Raw genomic sequence first — 19,146 nt, forward strand, 5'->3', positions numbered from 1 at the left:
TTGCAAAATATACAAAAATTAAATAAAAATTGATCAAAGACCTAAATTTGAAGCCTAAAATTACAAAACTTCTACAGAAGGCATAAGAAGAAACCTTTTTGGCCTTGGGTTTGGCAAAGATTTCTTAGATATGACAGCAAAAACATGATTCATAAAAGAACATATAAATTGGACTTCATAAAAAATGAATATTTGTTTTTCAAAAGACGCTGTTGAGAATGAAGAGAGAAGCCACAGACTGAGAGAAAATATTTGCAAATAATATATCTTATAAAGGATTTGCATCCAGAATGCATTAAAAACTTTCAAAACAATTTCAAAAAGGACAGAAGATTTGAAGAGACATTTCACCAAAGAAGAGGTATGGATGCCGAACAGGCGTGTGGAAGGATGCTCCACATCATTGATTATTAGCAAAATGCAAACTAAAACCACAACAAGATACTGCTACAAACCTACTATGTAAACAGGCAAAACTTAAAAGACTGACCATACCAAATGTTGCTGAGGGTGTGGAGGAACAGGAACTCCCCACATGAAATAGTACCAGCACTTTGGGAAACAGCCGAGAAATTTCTTAAAAAGTTAAACATGTACCATATGGTACAGTCATTCCAGTTTTTTTTTTTTTTTTCAAATATTCCCAGACATTGATAAGATTCCAGTTCTATTATAGGTATTTACCCCAAAGGAAAGAAAATATATGTCCATATGTATATTAGACTGTTTTCAGACTGCTATTAATGACTACCTGAGAGTGGATAATTTATGAGGAAAATAGGTTTCATTGACTCACAGTGAAGGAAGACACATCTTCCCATGGCAGAGCAGGAGAGTCAGGGAGCAAGGGGGGAAGTGCCACACACTCTTAAACCATTGGCTCTCATAACTCACTATGATGAGAACAGCATGGGGGAAATCCATCCCCGTGATCTAATCACCTCCCAGCAGGTCCCTCCCTCAACATTGGGAATTACAATTCAACATGAAATCCGGGCGAGGACAGAGCCAAACCAGGTAACCACACACAGACTTGTGCGTGCATGCTCACCCAGGCTGAAGATCCCTTATCCGAAATGCTTGGAACCAGAGTTTGGAGTATGTGCATATATCTAATGACATATCTTGGAAATAGGACCCAATGTAAACATTAAATTCATTTATGTTTCATATATACCTTATATACATAGCCTGAAGATCATCTTAGACAACATTTTTGATAATTTTGTACACAAAACAAAGTTTTTACTGTGGCCTGTCACATGAGGTCAGAGGTGGAATTTTCTACTTGTGATGTCATTTGGTGCTCACAAAGTTTCAGATTTGGAGCATCTCAGATTTTGAATTTTCAGATTAGGGATGCTTAAACTTTAGTACTTTTGTCTGTAACATCCCCAAACTGGGCACAACACAAATGTCCATCAGGAGATGAATGGATAGGCCAACTGTGGTATATCTGGACCATTATGCAGAAATATAAATAAATGAACTATTGATACAGGCAATGACAAGATTACATCTCAAAATCATTACGCTAAGTGAAAGAAGTCACACAAAAGAGTACCGACTGCAAGACATGTTTCCTTTTATATAAAATTCTAGGAAATCCACACTAATGTCTAGAAACTGAAAGTAGATCTGGAGCGGGTCTGGAGACAGCAAGGAAGAGGAGCTGGAGGCAGCAACGGCAAGGCTCCCAAGGAAACTTTTGGGGGTGGAGAATATGTTCATTATCTCGATTGACGATGGTTTCATGGGCATATACATATGATAAAACATCAAGTTATATGATTTAATATGTACAGTTTATTGTAGCTCAGGTATATCTCATTAAAGTTGTTAAAAAAACAAAAAACAAAAAGAAACTTGCGCAGGATCCTGCAGCCAGTAGTAGAGCTAGGACTCAAACTATGGATTGTCTGACTGCAAGACCTGGGCTCTCAGCTACATCCTGTGGCCTCTGTCAGTTCCACGAGGCAGCAGGAGAACAGCACCGCCGTTTGGCCCCAGGCCCCACTCTTCCAGAGTGGTGTGTTTCTGGGCACATCACCCACTCCTCGGCTGTCTCCCTGCCCCCGCCTCAGTCCCAGGCAGCAGCGGCCTCTGGATCCCTGTCTTTTTTGTCTCCCTTCCCCCGCCTCAGTCCCAGGCAGCAGCGGGATGCTGCTCCTCCAGGCCTCTGGATCCCTATCTTTTCAGGTGGCCCAGCTCACAGCCTCATACCTGGCCTGCCTCCTGTTACTTGCCAGGACAGCAGCTCTTCCCTCTGCCTTTCCCTATTCTGCACAGAAGGAAAATGGCAAAGGCAGAGATGGAAACTTCCCAAAGCTGTTGTGGAGGCCAAGTAATTTGGGGCAAGATTGAAAGGTGTTGGTACAAAAAGCGAGCAGAGTGTGTGGGACCCCCGTGTGTCTGGACCACATTCGCAGGCGGCATTCGGGGTGCGTGGGCGGGATCAGGGCGTCCACGCATCTGCAGAACAGCCTGAAGGATAGGACTGACGCAGCACTGCGCATGATGCAGGATGACAATATTCAGGAACCACTGTCCTAAGGCTAATCTGCCTCCACCCCTTCCTACCCTCAATTTCCATATCTAGTACGGAGGAAAAAAGGTGAGAAATATTTACAGAAATATTTACAGAAAGCATTGCAATTCCAGCTCTCCAGCTACTGGCACGTCTATGGCAAATAACTTCTTACATTAAGGATGTTATATTTTGCTTCTCTTCAACTATCCCCAGTAAAACCCCTTAAAGGGGAAGATGTAATGTGTCACTTCTGTTTTATGCTATTTTGTACCCTGCAAGCTCGGGTCACAGCAGCGCGCTAGGGAAATAGTTCATTTTAAAGCAAAATATCATCTGTTTTGCAGCCTAATTATATAGACAGGAGAAGCTCAGATATTCCACATGCACCACAGATTAAAGGGCAAAGACAGGGACCAGTTCAGACTCTAATAGTCCATTTGATGTAATGGAATAAAATGTATAATGTACATGTAGTAAAACACAACACGAGAACAAAAGGCACAGTTTAGACTGTGCTGAGGATAATATTATAAAATACCTATAATTATGCCTGCGTGACTCAAAGTAAGAGTCACATTTAGACAATTGAAAATCTACTCTCTGCTCTATACCCATTGGAGTTTCCATAGGCACAGAATTCTGAATTTCACACACGGTGCTTAACTTGAAATAGTACAAGGTGAGTGAGCACAGGCCATTTGCCACTATCAAGAATTTACATCACTTCCAGTGGCTGGGGAGAAAGCATAGTTATATAGCAAATGAACGCAATAGGTGACAAATAATAGCAGGTGAGAAGCAGGTTCCTCACTGACTTTCCAGATTTTGAGGTCAAGCCTGCAGGGTTAAAGGAACATAACTCAGTCTGCCTTGAGTAATCCTTTAGTTATATTCTAATATGCAATATTTTAAGTCTAGACTTTGACCAAACCAAATTACCCACATGCCTTACTCTACCCACAGGAAATAATATAATGTCTCCTACGCCTGAGTCACACTTTATTAAGCACCTGGAAGGTAGCAGGAAATCCTAAATCTCCTAATATCACTTAATTCCTATAATATCCCACAATGCAGAAATTTAGCCCCATTTTACATATAAGGAAACTGAGGCTCATAGATGTTAAATAAACCACCCAAGATCTCATAGAAAATTAATGCTAAATCTAAGATGAAAATCCGAAGCTACCCAGAAAGCATGCAGAAGTTCTTTTAACTCACCTTCCCGCACCGTAGTAGTTCCTCCCAAACTTTGCTGCACAATGGACTCACCCTGAAATCTTCCGAGAGATACTGATGCCTGGCTCCCACTCCCAGGCTTTCTAATTTAATTGGGCTGGAGGGCAGCATGCGCCCTCCAGGTGACTCTAATGTGCAGCTAAGTTTGGGAGCCACTGCCGTACCACCTGGCCAGGTTAAGCAATGCCCTGGGTCACCTGCATCAGTGCTGCCTGACGCCCACAGCACGCGGAGGGCTCGTGGATAGTGGAGGCTGTGGTCTAGTCTGTCTGAGCGCTTTTGCTCTAAAAAGAATCAGCTGCATAGTTCTTAATGGGTCAGCTGTGTTTCCTCCTAAACCGGTTTCTGCCACTTGTTATTTTAAATAAAAACATAATAAAATACGATATAAGCCAATGAAATGATTTTGTAAAGAGAGTTCATGTTTTTATAAAAACTCAACTCAATGCTTTGAAAAGATGTGATTAAAAAAAAAAATGAGGATTTTCTGGACGGGTGCCATGGCTCACATCTGTAATCTCAGCACTTTGGGAGGCCAAGACAGGTGGATCGCCTGAGCTCAGGAGTTTGAGAGCAGTCTGGGAAAAATGGTGAAACCCTGTCTCTACAAAAAAATATAAACTATTAGCCAGGCATGGTGGTGCACACCCGTAGCCCCAGCTACGTGGGAGGCTGAAGTGGGAGGATCACTTGAGCCTGGGAGGCAGAAATTGCAGTGAGCCAAGATAGCACCACTGCACTCCAGCCTGGGTGACAGAGTGAGACCCTGTCTCCAAAAAAAAAAAAAAGTGTTTTTAAAGATGTTGAATTTGGTGTGAATGAGGAATTATAGAGTGGAAAATGTTGTAAGAATCTAGAAAAAGTCTATACCCAGTTCGTTGTAAAGTGTTTTTGAAGAAATGTAAAGTAAAAACTGAACTGTTAACATGAACGTAGTTTGTGGAAGTCAACTTTTGAATTGAAGACTCAATGAGAGAGCCTTGGCCCTTTATGGTTCGTAAGATCAATGAACAAAAATACATTTGTATTATTTAAGTTCAGATAACATCCTTATGACATGAATATATCATTTTCTGTAAGTCCCCCGCTAACCCACTTACCCAGGGAGCTGACCACCTCCTGACTGTGTTGCATTATGAGGCTTCTCTGACCTGATACCATCCGCTGACGTGAAAGACAGTTGGGTGGTCTCACTCCTGAACCACAGAGATTCATTTTTATTTTATTTTTTATTTTTCATTTTTGAGATGGAGTCTTGCCCTGTCACCCAGGCTGGAGTGCAGTGGCATGATCTTAGCTCACTGCAAGCTCCGCCTCCCAGGTTCAAGTGATTCTCCTGCCTCAGCCTCCTGAGTCGCTGGGATTACAGGTGCCCACCACCACGGCCGGCTAATTTTTGTATTTTTAGTGGAGACGAGGTTTCATCACATTCGCCAGGCTGGTCTTGAACTCCTGACCTCAAGTGATCTGCCGGCCTCAACCTCCCAAAGTGCTGGGATTAGAGCGTGAGCCACCACGCCCAGCCCAGAGATCCTTTTTTTTTTTTTTTTCCCTTCGGAAACAGAGTTTCCCTCTACTGCCCAGGCTGGAGTACAGTGGTGTGATCTCAGCTCATTGCAACCCTGCAACCTCTGCCTCCTGGGTTCAAGCAATTCTCCTGCCTCAGCCTCCCAAGTAGCTGGGATTACAGGTGCCCGCCACCATGCCTGGCTAATTTTTCTACTTTTAGTAGAGATGGGGTTTCACCATGTTGGCCAGGCTGGCCGAGGTGGGTGGATCACCTGAGGTCAGGAATTCCGAGACCAGAGATTCATTTTTGAAACCACAGCATGCATTCCATTTGGACAAAGGAGACCTGAGCACTGATGCAGCAGACACAGCCCCAGCACTGTGGCACTCTGTCTCAAGGAACCTACAGTCTAATAGGGCTTGGACAAGCTCACAAACAGCCAAAATATAAGGCAGAGTAAGGCAAAGGCGTTAACATCCCCCACACTGCTGAAATTCAAAGAAGACATTACAAAGAGAGGGGAATCTGGACTCTTTGTGGAGGAGGCGATCAGAGAGGAGCGTGGCAGAGGCAAGGTGCTGTTGTGGTTCCTTTCCTTTCCTTTTCCCTCCCTCCCTGCCTCCTTCCCTTCCTTCTGTAGCCCTGACTTTGGTGGGAGGAAAGGCTGAATACATAAGCATGAAAAGACCACTGATGGGGTCCCAGTTGGTGAGGTCCCAGAAGAGGCAGAAGGGGCAGGAGGAAGAACGCCAGGAGACAGGAGCAGCAGGCCTGTGGGAAGGAGCAGGGGGGAAACTGAGGTACAGGAACCAGGAGACTGTGAAGCCAAAAGGAGAGAAGTTGAGGAGTGCACCAGGTCAGCTCTGTCTTCTCATTGGCTTGGATGCCAGTTACCTGCTGAGAGTGGCCAGGAGGCTTGAGAAGATTAGAAATGGATGCAGTGATGGGAATTCCAGGCTGTACTCTTCAGAATAGTATCTCCTGGCCAATGTTTAAAAACATACAGATTACAAAAACCTAAAAATATGAAACTGCCATTTCATTATTGACCAAGCAGGAGATGAGAGCCCTGCAGTGTGTGGACATCCTTGCTGCACAGGGCTTTGCTGCTAGGGACAGCAGGGGACTGGCTCTGCCTCCATTAGAAGCAAGGTTCTTTCCTAGGCCTCTTTTCCCACATTTGCCAGAGTTATATCCACCACACAGCCCTAAATACAGCATTAGTTGATTTAAGCCATTCCACAACATGTAAAGAAAACATTTGCGTTGTCAAAAGAAAACAGATTAGGCTGGGTGTGGTAATCCCAGCACTTTGGGAGGCCGAGGTGGGTGGATCACTTGAGGTCAGGAGTTCGAGACCAGCATGGCCAACATGGTGAAAACCCATCTCTACTAAAAACACAAAAATTAGCCAGGTGTGGTGGTGGACGCCTGTAATCCCAGCTACTTGGGAGGCTGAGGCAGGTGAATCGCTGGAACCCAGGAGGTGAAGTTTGAAGTGAGCCGAGATTGTGCCACTGCACTCCAGCCTGGGCAACAGTGCAAGACTCAGTGTTAAACAAACAAACAACAAAAACAGATTAAAGAGTCTGATCAGACACGTAGACAGACGAGTGTAGCACAGACGTGTGCCCACATGCACATACATTTGTTTGTGTGGACACACAGCAGCCCAGCCTACAAAGCCCTCTCATCCTCCCCAGAGGCAAGAAAGTGAATGAACATATCAGAGAACTGGTGTCATTCTGCACCTTGAGCAACAGTTGCTTGCATGCTTAGATTACTCATAATAGTGGGGCTTTTAAAACTATCTTTGTCAACAGGACAGGTAAGACCTCTGTGTCATTAATGCACCAGCCTGAGGTGTCACTAGTCCAGGCTGAGCATCCCTAACCTGAGAAACCTGAAATCCAAAGTACTCCAAGAATCTCACATTTTTTGAAGGCCAATATGATGCCACAAGGGGAAAATTCCACACCTGACCTCTTGAGGGGTTGCAGTCAAAATGCAGTAAAAACTTTGTTTCGGCCGAGCACGGTGGCTCACGCCTGTCATCCCAGCACTTTCAGAGGCCGAGGCGGGTGGATCACGAGGTCAGGAGATTGAGACCAGCCTGGTTAACACGGTGAAACCCCGTCTCTACTAAAAATACAAAAAAAAAAAAAAAAAAAAAATTAGCCGGGCGTGGTGGCGGGCGCCTGTAGTCCCAGCTACTTGGGAGGCTGAGGTGGGAGAATGACATGAACCTGGAAGGCGGAGCTTGCAGTGAGCCGAGATCCGGCCACTGCACTCCAGCCTGGGTGACAAAGCGAGACTCCATCTCAAAAAAAAAAAAAAAACAAAACTTTGTTTCATGCACAAAATTATTGAAGATCTTGTATAAAGTTACCTTCAGGCTATGTCTATAAGGCGTATATGAAACATACATGAAATCTATATTTAGATTTGGGTCCCATTCCCAAGATATCATTACATATGCAAATATTCCAAAATCTGAAAACAACCTGAAGCCCGAAACACTTCTGGTCCTAAGCACCACCTTGTTTGAGGTGCCTGGTACATGCGCCATTACAAGCAGCAGCTCTCTCTGATCAGCAGGGCGTCAGGGTCTCTTTCCCAGTGCTGGGATCCCCAAGGAGGCTCTCAAGCTATCACAGATTTGGCTTAGCAAAGCAGAGGAAGGCCTCCATGATGTTGAAGGATCAGTTCCTCCAATTCCAATGACCTTTTAAACAGGGAGATATTTGAAGCTTAACCTAGTGCTATCTGCAAAACAGGGATACATCAACAAAGACTTTCTATTTTGACTGGAAATGTTTAAAACCTTTTTTTGTCTGTCTACATATGGGTAAAATGCATTTGTGTGTAAAATTATAGGTGTAAAATGCATCTGTGTGTAAAATGTATAAAATGCATGTGTGCGTATGAGATTCAGATGCGCGCACACAGCCTATTTAGTTCTTGTGGCAGAGATCTCTTCTAATGGCTTCCCTGCGGGGTGACTAATTAATAAACTTTCCCCTAATTGGGTTCTGGCTGCCAGGTCCGCAGGGATTATTACTTATATCTAAGTAAACAAAATTTCCATTTTAAACAACGCTCCAAATCTCCTCATAATATTTTAAACAGTTATAAATTCACTGAAGTCAAGCAAGTCCCAGGCGGGGAGGCGGTGTGCACTCTGGCCTGGATCCTTTCCCCTCGAGAGGAGAGAGATGTCCCCCAGGTCTGCCGATCCCACGACCGACTCCCTCCCTTCTTTGTCCTCATCTACTGAAACATCAGGAAGGACCTAACAGAGGTTTTGGAAGCCACGTGTGGTGTTTGCCTTTTCCTTTAACCTGAATGCATTATTTAAAAGCAATTCTCTTTCACAATTTAAAAATAGGAGATGAGTTGGCTATTAAACATTTAATAAGTGTGCAGGATTCCTTAGGTACTGATTTGGGGTGGATCACTGTGTTTAGGGAATGTCTTGGCCTAAACTTTTGTGGAAGCTGAATTTCAGGTTCCTATATTTGAAGTCATTTTATGAACTGTTTCCTTGTTTTCAAGATTTCTCCCTACTTTCAGATTCCAAGTGGAAAGCAGAACCGCAAAAAAGAAAAAGTACAAAACCCAAAGCAGAGTTGTCCTCAATTTGGTTTGAAACCCAGAAGGAGGAGAGATTATCCCATCTCCCGAGTTTTTCTCCTCAGTGCCACTTGGGAGTCGTTTGGCTCAAGATTTAGATGTTTTGCAAGTCACTGTTGGCTGGAAGTACAAGAAAGTACTGCAGGCTCTGATAGTGATGATTATTGACAGCTGCGTAAAAGAATAAACTAAACATTCGTCAGACTCTCACATTGACAGGGCGAAGACACTACCCAGGAGAAAACAGTGAGGGCAGGGTTCAAGGTCAACTCCCACACAGTCAGGAGAAGTGTGGATACAATTGTGCTGTTGATTTTAAAGGTCTGGATCTCCTCATCCCTATCCGAATCCCTATTTCCTTCTTTAAGAACGTTATTCTAAGCGGAAGCGCTCTACATGGTGTGAGGCTGTTACCGAGAGTAAATCTCCCGAGAGATGCCCGTTCACCATCCTCAGCTCCTCTCCAGTGAGAGTAAATCTCCCGAGAGATGCCCGTTCACCATCCTCAGCTCCTCTCCAGTGAGAGTAAATCTCCCGAGAGATGCCCGTTCACCATCCTCAGCTCCTCTCCAGTGAGACTCTGCCCCCCATCACTGGCTGCCAAGAGAGAGATGACCTCGCGCTGACAGGCCACCTCCCTGGGGCGCCCCGCCCACTGCAAGTGAGGACCGGAACCTCTGGGTTCGTCACAGCAGCCAGTGGAGGCAGCTCAGGGCTGATTTTCAGAGCCATAAAAAGCGGCCCCCTTAGAGCAACTCCAGCCCCAGCTGCGGATATTTTCGTTCTGTCCCGGTGGCTGGGTAGATAGTCAAGCCTCCAGGCCCAGGCAAAACTAAAGGAGAGGCCGGGCGCGGTGGCTCACGCCTGTAATCCCAACACCTTGGGAAGCCAAGGCGGGCAGATCATGAGGTCAGGAGTTCGAGACCATCCTGGCCAATATGGTGAAACTCTGTCTCTGCTTAAAGTACAAAAATTAGCCAGACGTGGTGGTGGGCACCTGTATTCCCAGCTACATGGGAGGCTGAGGCAGGAGAATCGCTTGAACCCGGGAGGCGGAGGTTGCAGTGAGCCGAGATCAGGCCACTGCACTCCAGCCTGGGCGACAGAGTGAGTGAGACTTCGTCTCAAGCAAACAAAAAAACTAAAGGAGCAGGCAGAGCAGGCAGCAGGAACCAGAAGAAACAAGAGATGTGAGCTGCAGCATGGAGGAATCTCAAATGCGTTACGCTACGTGAAACAAGCCAGACACAAAAGGCCGTGTCCGGGCCACAAGAGTCCATTCCTGTGATATCCTGGATAAACGCAAAACCAGAACAACAATCAGATCCATGGTTGCCAGGGGCTAGAGGTCAGGGGAAGGGACAAAGGGCAAGAGGGAACTTTAGCCTTGTGCTCTATTTGTATAATGGTGGTGGCCACATGACTGTATAGATGGGCCAAAACTCATCTAAAGACACACAAAAGTGATGTTTTAGTGAATGTAAATTATACTGCAATAAACCTGGATTTTAACAACAATAACTAAGGAGTAGGAAGAGAGTCACTGCGGTGGGGGAGGGAGGAGCTTTTGCTTGGGGGCAACAGGAGCCTGCAAGAGCTCTCCCGCCAGGAGTACTGTTTTCCAGGTCTTTTGAGCCACGAGGAGGCTTAGGGAGAAAGCAGGGGGATCCTGTCCGTAGATCCCAGCTGGATGTCATTTTATTTTTATTTTCTGAGACAGAGGCTTGCTCTGTCACCCAGGCTGGAGTGCAGTGGCACGATCTGGGCTCACTGCAACCTCCGCCTCCCAGGTTAAAGCAATTCTCCTGCCTCAGCCTCCCAACTAACTGGGAGATGTGTGCCACCATGCCCGGCTAATTTTTTTATTTTTAGTAGAGTCGGGGTTTCTCCACATTGGCCAGGCTGGTCTCAAACTCCTGACCTCAAGTGATCTGCCCCTCTCGGCCTTCCAACGTGCTGGGATTACAGGTGTGAGCCACCATGCCTGGTCCTACTTGGATGTCTTAATTCTAGGCTTCATCTAGAACAGCTTGGTGGACTGTCTCCGCTTTAGTCAATTAGCTTTACAACTTCCAGTCCAGGGTTAGACTCTTAACTCAGTTTTCTGATTGTTTTTCTGGCATCCAGTGTCTTTGAGACAATCATGCAGAAAGCGCTGGCAACCAGTTACCTGTGTATTGAAAGCCCTGCAGAGCGGGACATGGAGGAACCACGGGAGCCACTGCCCGGCCAGCCCAGCAGCCCTGTTACCCATAACCTGCCTTAGGAACCCAGTGAAATCAACAGACCACTTTGCCCCTGCTCCGAGATCCCCACTGGAGACATTCAGCTGATCTGGTGCTCAACTCTGCTGGGCATAGAGTAAACACTACTTCACAGAAGGCAGAGGATTGCACCCCGGCCCGGGCTGACTTTGGAAACACAGCCAAGAGGGGTGCGTAGGGGCACAGTGTCGGGTTCCTGGCAGGGCAGCTCACTCGAAGAGCGGACACTGTGCCTGGGTTTTGACAGTAAACCTTCACCGGTGATTTGAGGGAGGCAGCCAGGGTCTGGGTAGTTATTCAAAACTCTGATTTCTCTGCTATTTAAAAACACATGGCCCACGTAGTGGCCTCAAGCTAATGATAATAACACACTGCCAGGGTGCCTTGGTGGATAAATGTTGGTCTTGATGAGCATTTTTGGGGTCTGTGAACAAAAAGATACTGTTAGGCAGTTGTTTTCTTTTTGTAAGTTTGACCTCTCACATTCTCAGGAAATTTGTAAATCATCTTTACCAAAGCAAACACCTTTCCCTGGACAGTTCAAAAGTAAACTTCAGCCCAGACACTATAATTATCTTGCATATAATTATCTTGCATTACGAATCACTGAACTGCATATTGTAGTCTAGTAAGAAAAGTTTGGCTAGGCGTGGCAGCTCATACCTGTCATCCCAACACTTTGGGAGACCAAGGCAAGAGGATCTCAAGACCAGGAGCTCTAGACCAGCCTGGGCAACACAGCAAGGTCGCATCTCTACAAAAATAAAAAAATAAATAGCTAGGTGTGGTGGCATGAGCCTGCAGTCCCAGCTACTTGGGAGACTTAGGCAGGAGGATCACTTCAGCCCAGGAGTTTGAGGCTGCAGTGAGCTGTGAGCGTGCTACTGCACTGCAGCCTGGGTGACAGAGCAAGACCCTGACACACACACACACACACACACACACACACACACACACACGTCGTGGTTGTCCGAGGGGTTTCTGGCTAGGGCCAGAGCCGCTAAGGAGGCAGGAGGGTGGAGTGGTCGACTTACTTCCCCCTTTCCCGCTCTTCTCCATCCGGTACTGGTAGATGTGCAGTGTGAAGAACACGTGTGAGTTGCGGGGGTCGTCCTCATCGCAGTCCTGTTGGTGGCTCCTGCGGGAGGCAATGGCGGCGTCCAGGAAGAAGGCAGCCTTCTCTGCGGTGGGGGCCCGCAGCTCGCTCTGGTTCTGCAACTGGAAGACAGAAGCCAAAAGCTGAGGCTGCAGGCTGAGGAGCGCTTGCTGTCCCTCACGCCTGGGTGTCCCTGGCTCCACTCAGCTGGCTGTGCCTTCTGTATAGTAAAGCCACGTGCCTCTCTAAGGCCAAAAACCCTTCTGGAACGAGGTGCTATGCTCATGTGCGATTCTCAGCTTCATTAATTCGTTTCTGAAAATTAATATTGAGCATACTTATTGCATGAAACCTATTTTTACCTATTTTACAACCTAAGTAGAATCTGGAACTAGTGGGTGTGAAAAGCTGGGAGCAGATGGCTCATGATTATCTCTGCAGAGGGCGGCAGACCAACACCCCTCGCTATCCATTTACCTAAGAAAGCAGGAGCGATGTGACTGCATCTCGAGTCCAAAGATTAGATTGTTTGGAGACAGGTAGGTTGCAAGATGTGATTTGAGACCTCATAGCAGTGGTGTCCCAAAGATGTAAAAAAACTTGGTTAGCTTTCATTTGACTCCTAGTTTTTCAGTGATTTAATTAAAGCCAATTTTAGGCCATATTTACCAGCATAGTTATAAATAAGAAGCCAGTGTAAAAGGCACCCTGAAACACTCATGATACTTGAATGTCTCTTCTAAATTTAGGAGATATCTATTTTTACCTTTAGTTCCTGAATCCATGCTCCTAGCATACTCATTAATTGACTAAAGAAAGCATAGAGGGTAATGCATCTAAATCTTATGAAAATACTTGGCAATTATTTTAAATCTGAATCACAACAATCACATTAACAGAATTTAACCAGCACTCCTCTTTTTGGAGAGAAAAGGAAACTCACGTTTCTGATTTGTTCAAAGAACGAATTCGCAATACATGTCTTAAGGTTGGTACAAATTCTGACAATTTTCTACTCTAACTATACAAATAATTTTGAACTGTAAGAGCCAATATTTAGAACGTGAGGCCATCAAAATCCTCAAACTTCAAAGAGAGATTCTTCTGTGTTAGCAATTTTGTCTCGCTATGGAAAAATAAACCAAAGAATTTAAAAGATTTTTCAACAGGAGTTAAAGTGAACATTGGTCTTTTCCTCTTTTGCTTAGCCTTCATTTAACCAGATTTTTCACCCCTTAGTGGAACTTCATCAATGAAGTTCTAAAAGCAAATGAAAGCATATTTGAATGTCGAGAAGATGCCTGGAACAGGAGCAGTGGGTCGCGTCCTCCTGATTCCATCACAGACACTGTGTAGATACTGTCTCTGCACATTTTATGCCTCAGAACAGTGGTTTCCAACATGTGGTCCCTGGACGGGCAGCACGAGCACCTCATGGGAACTTGTTGAAAATGCACATTTTGGAGCTCTGCTCTAGACCTACTGAATTGGAAACTGGCGGGGGGGGGAGTACCCAGCAATCAGTGTTTAAACAAGTCCTCGAGGTGACTGATACAGACGAAAGAGGACTCAGGGAAATGAAAGGATCTGAGGTGCTTTAAGCAGGGGCAGAGCATGGTCAGGTTTGAGTGACGAGTATAACAGGCCAAGGGAGGGATCCTCACCTGTGCAAACAATCCCAGTTGGAAAGAGGCAGGTACTTATCAAACGGAACACCTATCTACAAAAGGAGGCATCTGATAACACGGGAAAATAAAGCCTACTGTTAGAGACTGGAAGGATTGATTATTCTGGATATGAATTGCAGCTTCCAAGTCATTCCTACATCTATTGTCAAACAGCAAAGGAGAGACCCTCCCAACAGGCATAGCATCCTGAAACGGCGAACTGGAGCTTCTCTCGGCTTCCATAGTTCTAGCAATTATATCATGGTTCTAATTAGAAAGTGGTGATTAGTTTTTCCTGCAGCACTGCTAGTCCGGCTGTAAACCAGTGCCCGACACACAGTTTACAGAGTCATAAACAGCCCCCGTAATGGCTCTAGCTATTTGTGCAGAGCAGTAAATATTTCGGTTTGTTGTTAAACAAAAGGAAGATTGTACTTTTTTTTTTTGAAAGGGGCATAAAGAAAGTGAATTCCATTTCTCCCCCAAATGCTACAACAATTGAGGCTCCTGCTCATTGTCAATTAGAGTCAAGGTACAAATATTTAGATTGGACAAGCAGATGGCCCCGCAGCTGCAGGCCGTAAAGCTCTAGTCCACTTTAAAGTAAACACCTGTAAGCCCCCGAGTTTACAGGCTGAGTGATTCACGAGTTGAGGTGCCCCAGCCTCTGAGGTGGGGAGGGAGCCACCTTGGGGCGAGCCAGGCTTCAGAAGCAATCACCTGCGTGCCGCAGATGGGGTCCTCGCAGAGGTACACGCCTGGGGACTGGCCGTCCTGCAGGCTGCCCGTGGCCACCTCCGACAGCAGGTCCCGCAGGTTCTCCTCCTTGCCCCACACCTCCACGGCCGAAACCCGGACTGAGAAACGGGCGCCGGTCTTTTCCTTGCGTTCGTTTATGAGCTTGAAGAGCCAAGAGATGGCACAGGGAATGATGCCCAGGTTCTGCATGGAATCGTCCTTTCCGATCATGGTGTAGGATTTTCCTGGGAGAACCAGGGAAGGAAGGAAAGCAGGTTCAGTATCCAGGCATCATTCCGTGGAGTCTCCAAAACAGATGCCAAGGATATAGAAGAAAGGCACGGGGAAGGGGGGAAAAGGGAAGAGAAGGAATGAAAAGATGAGAGAAGTAGTATTTGACAACAACGGAAGGCATTATCTGATATTACTAACTAAATGGCTATAATAAAGAATGCTGGCTGGGCTCAGTGGCTCATGCCTGTAATCTCAGCACTTTGGCAGGGCCAAGATGGGAGGATTGCTTGAGGCCAGGATTTCCAGGCCAGTTTGTGCAACACACTGAGACCCTGCCTCTAGGAAAAATTTTTAAAAATCAGTTGGGTGTGGTGTGGCATGCCCGTGGCCCCAGTTGCTGGGGAAGCTGAGGCGAGAGGATCACTTGAGCCCAGGAATTGGAGGTTACAGTAATCTATGATCATGCCACTGTACTCCAGCCCAGGCAACTGAGAGCCCATCTCTTAAAAAAAGAAACAAAGCAAGAGCCCAGACATGTGACAGGATTAAATCACAATGTACCTTGAGGAGGACCCCAGATATCCCATGCTATCCAGTTCCTGTACTACTTTACACACAGTAGGAAGGCACGGGTTTTTCATCATCATTATAGTTTTTATAGCCACCCCCCAGATGAAGCCCACATATTCACACTTTATATCCTGTCTCGAGTTAAATGCTGTGTATATTTTTATGGCATGAGCAAATTCCATTAAAATCCAGATCACTGTTTAGATCAAGATCAAGAGGAAGGGCTGGGGAGGGCAGAAGTGCAGAGAGAGGTGATGGCTTTCTGTCCTGAGAACTGGTCTCCATGAGCTCTAGCAAGGCCCCTGTTGGAATCTCTGCCAAGGGACACTTTTTGAAGCTCCTCAATTCACTAAACATATCAAGCGTGTGAGGGCGAGGCCAGCGGAGCAGATGGCCGCAGGTCAGAATTAAAATGGGACTGTGGGGGGATTTATGAACCCCTTGCTGGGGGCTCTGCTGCCTCCTTTCCCAGACGCTCCAGTGCTGGAGTGTTCCTGATGGTGTGCACTGCTTTCCCCAGACGCGTCCTGGGCTCTGGGCTTTGCTTGGAGGTTGCTCCTCTGGCTTTCACAGGGGTCCAACCACCAACCCACAGCCTCATGGAGGGGGTAGGGCAAGGGGCCTATCTGCTTCCCAAACAGCGGCTGCTCAGGAAATGAACATTTTCCTTTCTGCCTTCTGGGCTTGGCTCTGACCTGGACCAAGTGGGAACAACCCTGCTACTTCTCTGTCCATCTCTTGGACTTGAAGCCTTTCCTACATGAGTGGGTGTCCGCCTACAACGAACATAGGTGTTTGTCTTATAACTTGTTACTGGTTATTCAGCTCAGCATCTAAGAGAAACGCAGCCCTTCCTGTCATCAGAGAAACTCTGGGAGGGAGACAGAGGAATGCATGGGACGACAGGGAGCCCAGCGAGCCGCATGAGAAAGCGAAACTCTCACGAACCCAGCTTGGCGTGGCCGAAACAGAACACGCAGCCATCCGCCCCGTTGACCACAGACTGGATCACCTCTGCCACGGTGCCTGCACACACTTCAGCCTGTCAGACACAAGAGGAGACACAAGCCATGAATGAACCTTGCAGTGGAGGAATCACTAACGACGAAAGTGAGCCCACCTTCCTGGGGCTTCGGGTGTCAGCTGTGTTCCCAGGTGGGTTGGCCTCTGCCAGGAAGTTTTGGAGATGCTCAGAACCCCTGGCAACCTTCCGCCCTTTGCAAGCCTGAGCATTACCGCACGCCCACTGCCAACCACCCTTCTGCTAATCCATGGTGCATTTCAGCAAATGCGTCTGTAGCGCAGGCAGGAGCAGGCTGGAATGGGGCAGTGTGTTCACGGACCTCATTCCCTTCCCTCGTCGGACACTCTGGGCTCCCAGACAAGGCCTTTAAACTTGCCACTCACCCTCTGCTGACACATGTATACACAGAGTTTATGAAACAGGCCGGGCTTTTTATAGGAAAAAGGTGACCCACCATTTCACAAGACAGACCTTGAGAGACGTGGTAGTCCTCACATAGGCAAGAGGTTTGTGATATATATCTGCTTTCTCTCCCGACCTCTTTCCTCGATTTCAATTCACACCTTCCTCTTTTCTTTCTTTATTTTTGAGACGGAGTTTCACTCTTGCTGCCCAGGCTGGAGTGCAATGGTGTGATCTCGACTCACTGCAACCTCTGCCGCCCAGGCTCAAGCGATTCTCTTGCCTCAGCCTCCCGAGTAGCTGGGATTACAGGCGTGCGCCAGCATGCCCGGCTAATTTTTTCGCATTTTTTTAGTAGAGAGGGGGTTTCACCAAGTTGGTCAGGCTGGTCTCAAACTCCTGACCTCAGGTGACCCACCTGCCTCGGCCTCCCAAAGTGCTGGGATTACAGGCATGAGCCACTGCGCCCGGCCCATCCTCCTCTTTTCAAAACCTGCCTTTTCTTTCTTTTGCTACAGATACATTCAACATATAGAATATCAGTCACCACATGGTATGTTATTAGGTGTTCTTTGGCCTGGTGTGTGTGTGTCTGGTCTCCAATTTGATTATTAAATCCTAGACAAGGACGAGGCTCTCGATGATGTATTTCCCCTGAACACCCACTAACATAGCGCTCTGCAAGCCATCAGAGCTCAGTCAGTTTTGTGGACTAACTTGGAAATCTGGGAAGCCTCCTTCTCTTTGGTTAGCACCTGAGACTTTTCACAGAAGCATTATTGGCTGTGCCCTGTTGCTTTCATTTCTGTCTCGAGGCTGGATTCAGGGCTCGTGGGAGCTCCGGGAGGCGGTTCTAACATGGGGCTTTGCAGTCCTCCGGCAGTGTGCCTCCCGGTGGGCACCTGGCCCGTGAATGTTGTTATTCAGCTGTAAGTTCCAGCAGCACAATGAACCCAAGTATTTGGAAATCAGTTTTCTCTCCTAAACTAAAAATTGAAAAACCACACTTCCAACAACTGTCACTTGTTCCCAGATGGTCCCCAGCAACTCTGTGGGGGGCGGGGGGCTCCTCCTGGGCCAAAGGGGGTGGCAGGACAGGGCTGCTGTGGGGCTCACAGGACCTTTCAACCCCCTCCAGGACTTAGGCAAGGAGAGCACAGTGCTAACCCTGAGACAGAAGCAGTAGCGTCTTGACGGAATTTGCCAGAGGCGTGTCTGCAGAGCGGGCAGAAGGCTGCCCAATGGACTAAGCCTTCTTTGGACATAAAGTGGGACGGGAGGCAGGAGGCTGAGAAATCATCTTAGCTATACATAAAATAAGCTGTATTTGATTCCTGAGCCGCCTGGGACAATGTTGGCTGTGTGTGGACCACGCTGAGTCACCTGTGCAGAGGCCGGGGTGAGAGGACAGCTGCGGCGCCATCACCCCCCGGCACAGTTCCCGCCCGGCTCTCCACTGAGAAGACCGTGGTCAGTGTGCTGTCCATCTGGTGTGTGTTAAGAGCTGACGGTGGCCCGGAGGCCCCTTGCTGCTTCCCCGTGGACCTGGAGAGGCATGCGGCCTTCCTGAGCACAGACCCGTGGGCAGGGCCAGGTCTGCAGGAAGCCTCCGCCTGCCCACAAGTCCGGGTTCTCCGGCAGAGCTGTGTCCCCACAGAGGCGTGTCCCAACAAGGGCAGCCAGCGACTGCCGAAGCCACTGAAGGGCCATATGGAGGGCTCTCGAAGGCAACCAGGAACCGGGACTGTTCTAATCATTGCTTAGCTTCAGGAAGCTGATTTCCTTAGAAACCAAGAGAAAGCACGATTTCCAACTGCCTGGGTCACTATGGCGGCTACAGCTTCACAGGCTGAAAATCAGGACTGGAGAGCACAGGCCCACGAACCGCACACTCCCTCCTTTTGGGCTTGGGGGCTCCAGGGGTGCCCACCCCGTGGGGCTGAGCTGGCCCTGGCCAGCAGCATGCTGCTATTATTGACAGTGATAACAGTAAAAATAGCCACATTTATTAAGCACTTGCTGTGTTGCTGGCTCTGCTGGGAGCACCTTATGTGTTGATGAATCACACAGCCTGATGAGGAACACTGTGGTCATGTTCTTATTTGACAGATGAGGACACTGCAGCCCAGAGAGGTTGAGTGACTCGCCTGAGGCCACACTGCTAGGGGTCAAAGATACAATACGATACCGAGCAGGATACAGAGAGGTCAATGGGGGGCATCCAGGAAGGACGTCTGCT

At 47.3% G+C, this 19,146-nt stretch overlaps 1 protein-coding gene across 2 annotated transcripts in view; it reads right to left on the bottom strand.

Annotated features, from left to right (window-relative positions):
- KIF26B (kinesin family member 26B) overlaps positions 1 to 19,146 on the bottom strand; it is a 555,676-nt gene that overhangs the window by 83,025 nt on the left and 453,505 nt on the right. For both annotated transcript variants that reach the window (XM_015127721.3, XM_028849150.2), the window contains 3 exons: positions 16,430 to 16,523; positions 14,660 to 14,922; positions 12,211 to 12,394 (listed from right to left, as the gene is read on the bottom strand). In XM_015127721.3, the coding sequence (XP_014983207.3) occupies positions 12,211 to 12,394; positions 14,660 to 14,922; positions 16,430 to 16,523 (541 nt within the window). The remainder of the gene's footprint in view (positions 1 to 12,210; positions 12,395 to 14,659; positions 14,923 to 16,429; positions 16,524 to 19,146) is intronic.

Source organism: Macaca mulatta, chromosome 1 (genome assembly GCF_049350105.2).
Source record: "Macaca mulatta isolate MMU2019108-1 chromosome 1, T2T-MMU8v2.0, whole genome shotgun sequence".
In the NCBI taxonomy this organism is placed as follows: domain Eukaryota; kingdom Metazoa; phylum Chordata; class Mammalia; order Primates; family Cercopithecidae; genus Macaca; species Macaca mulatta.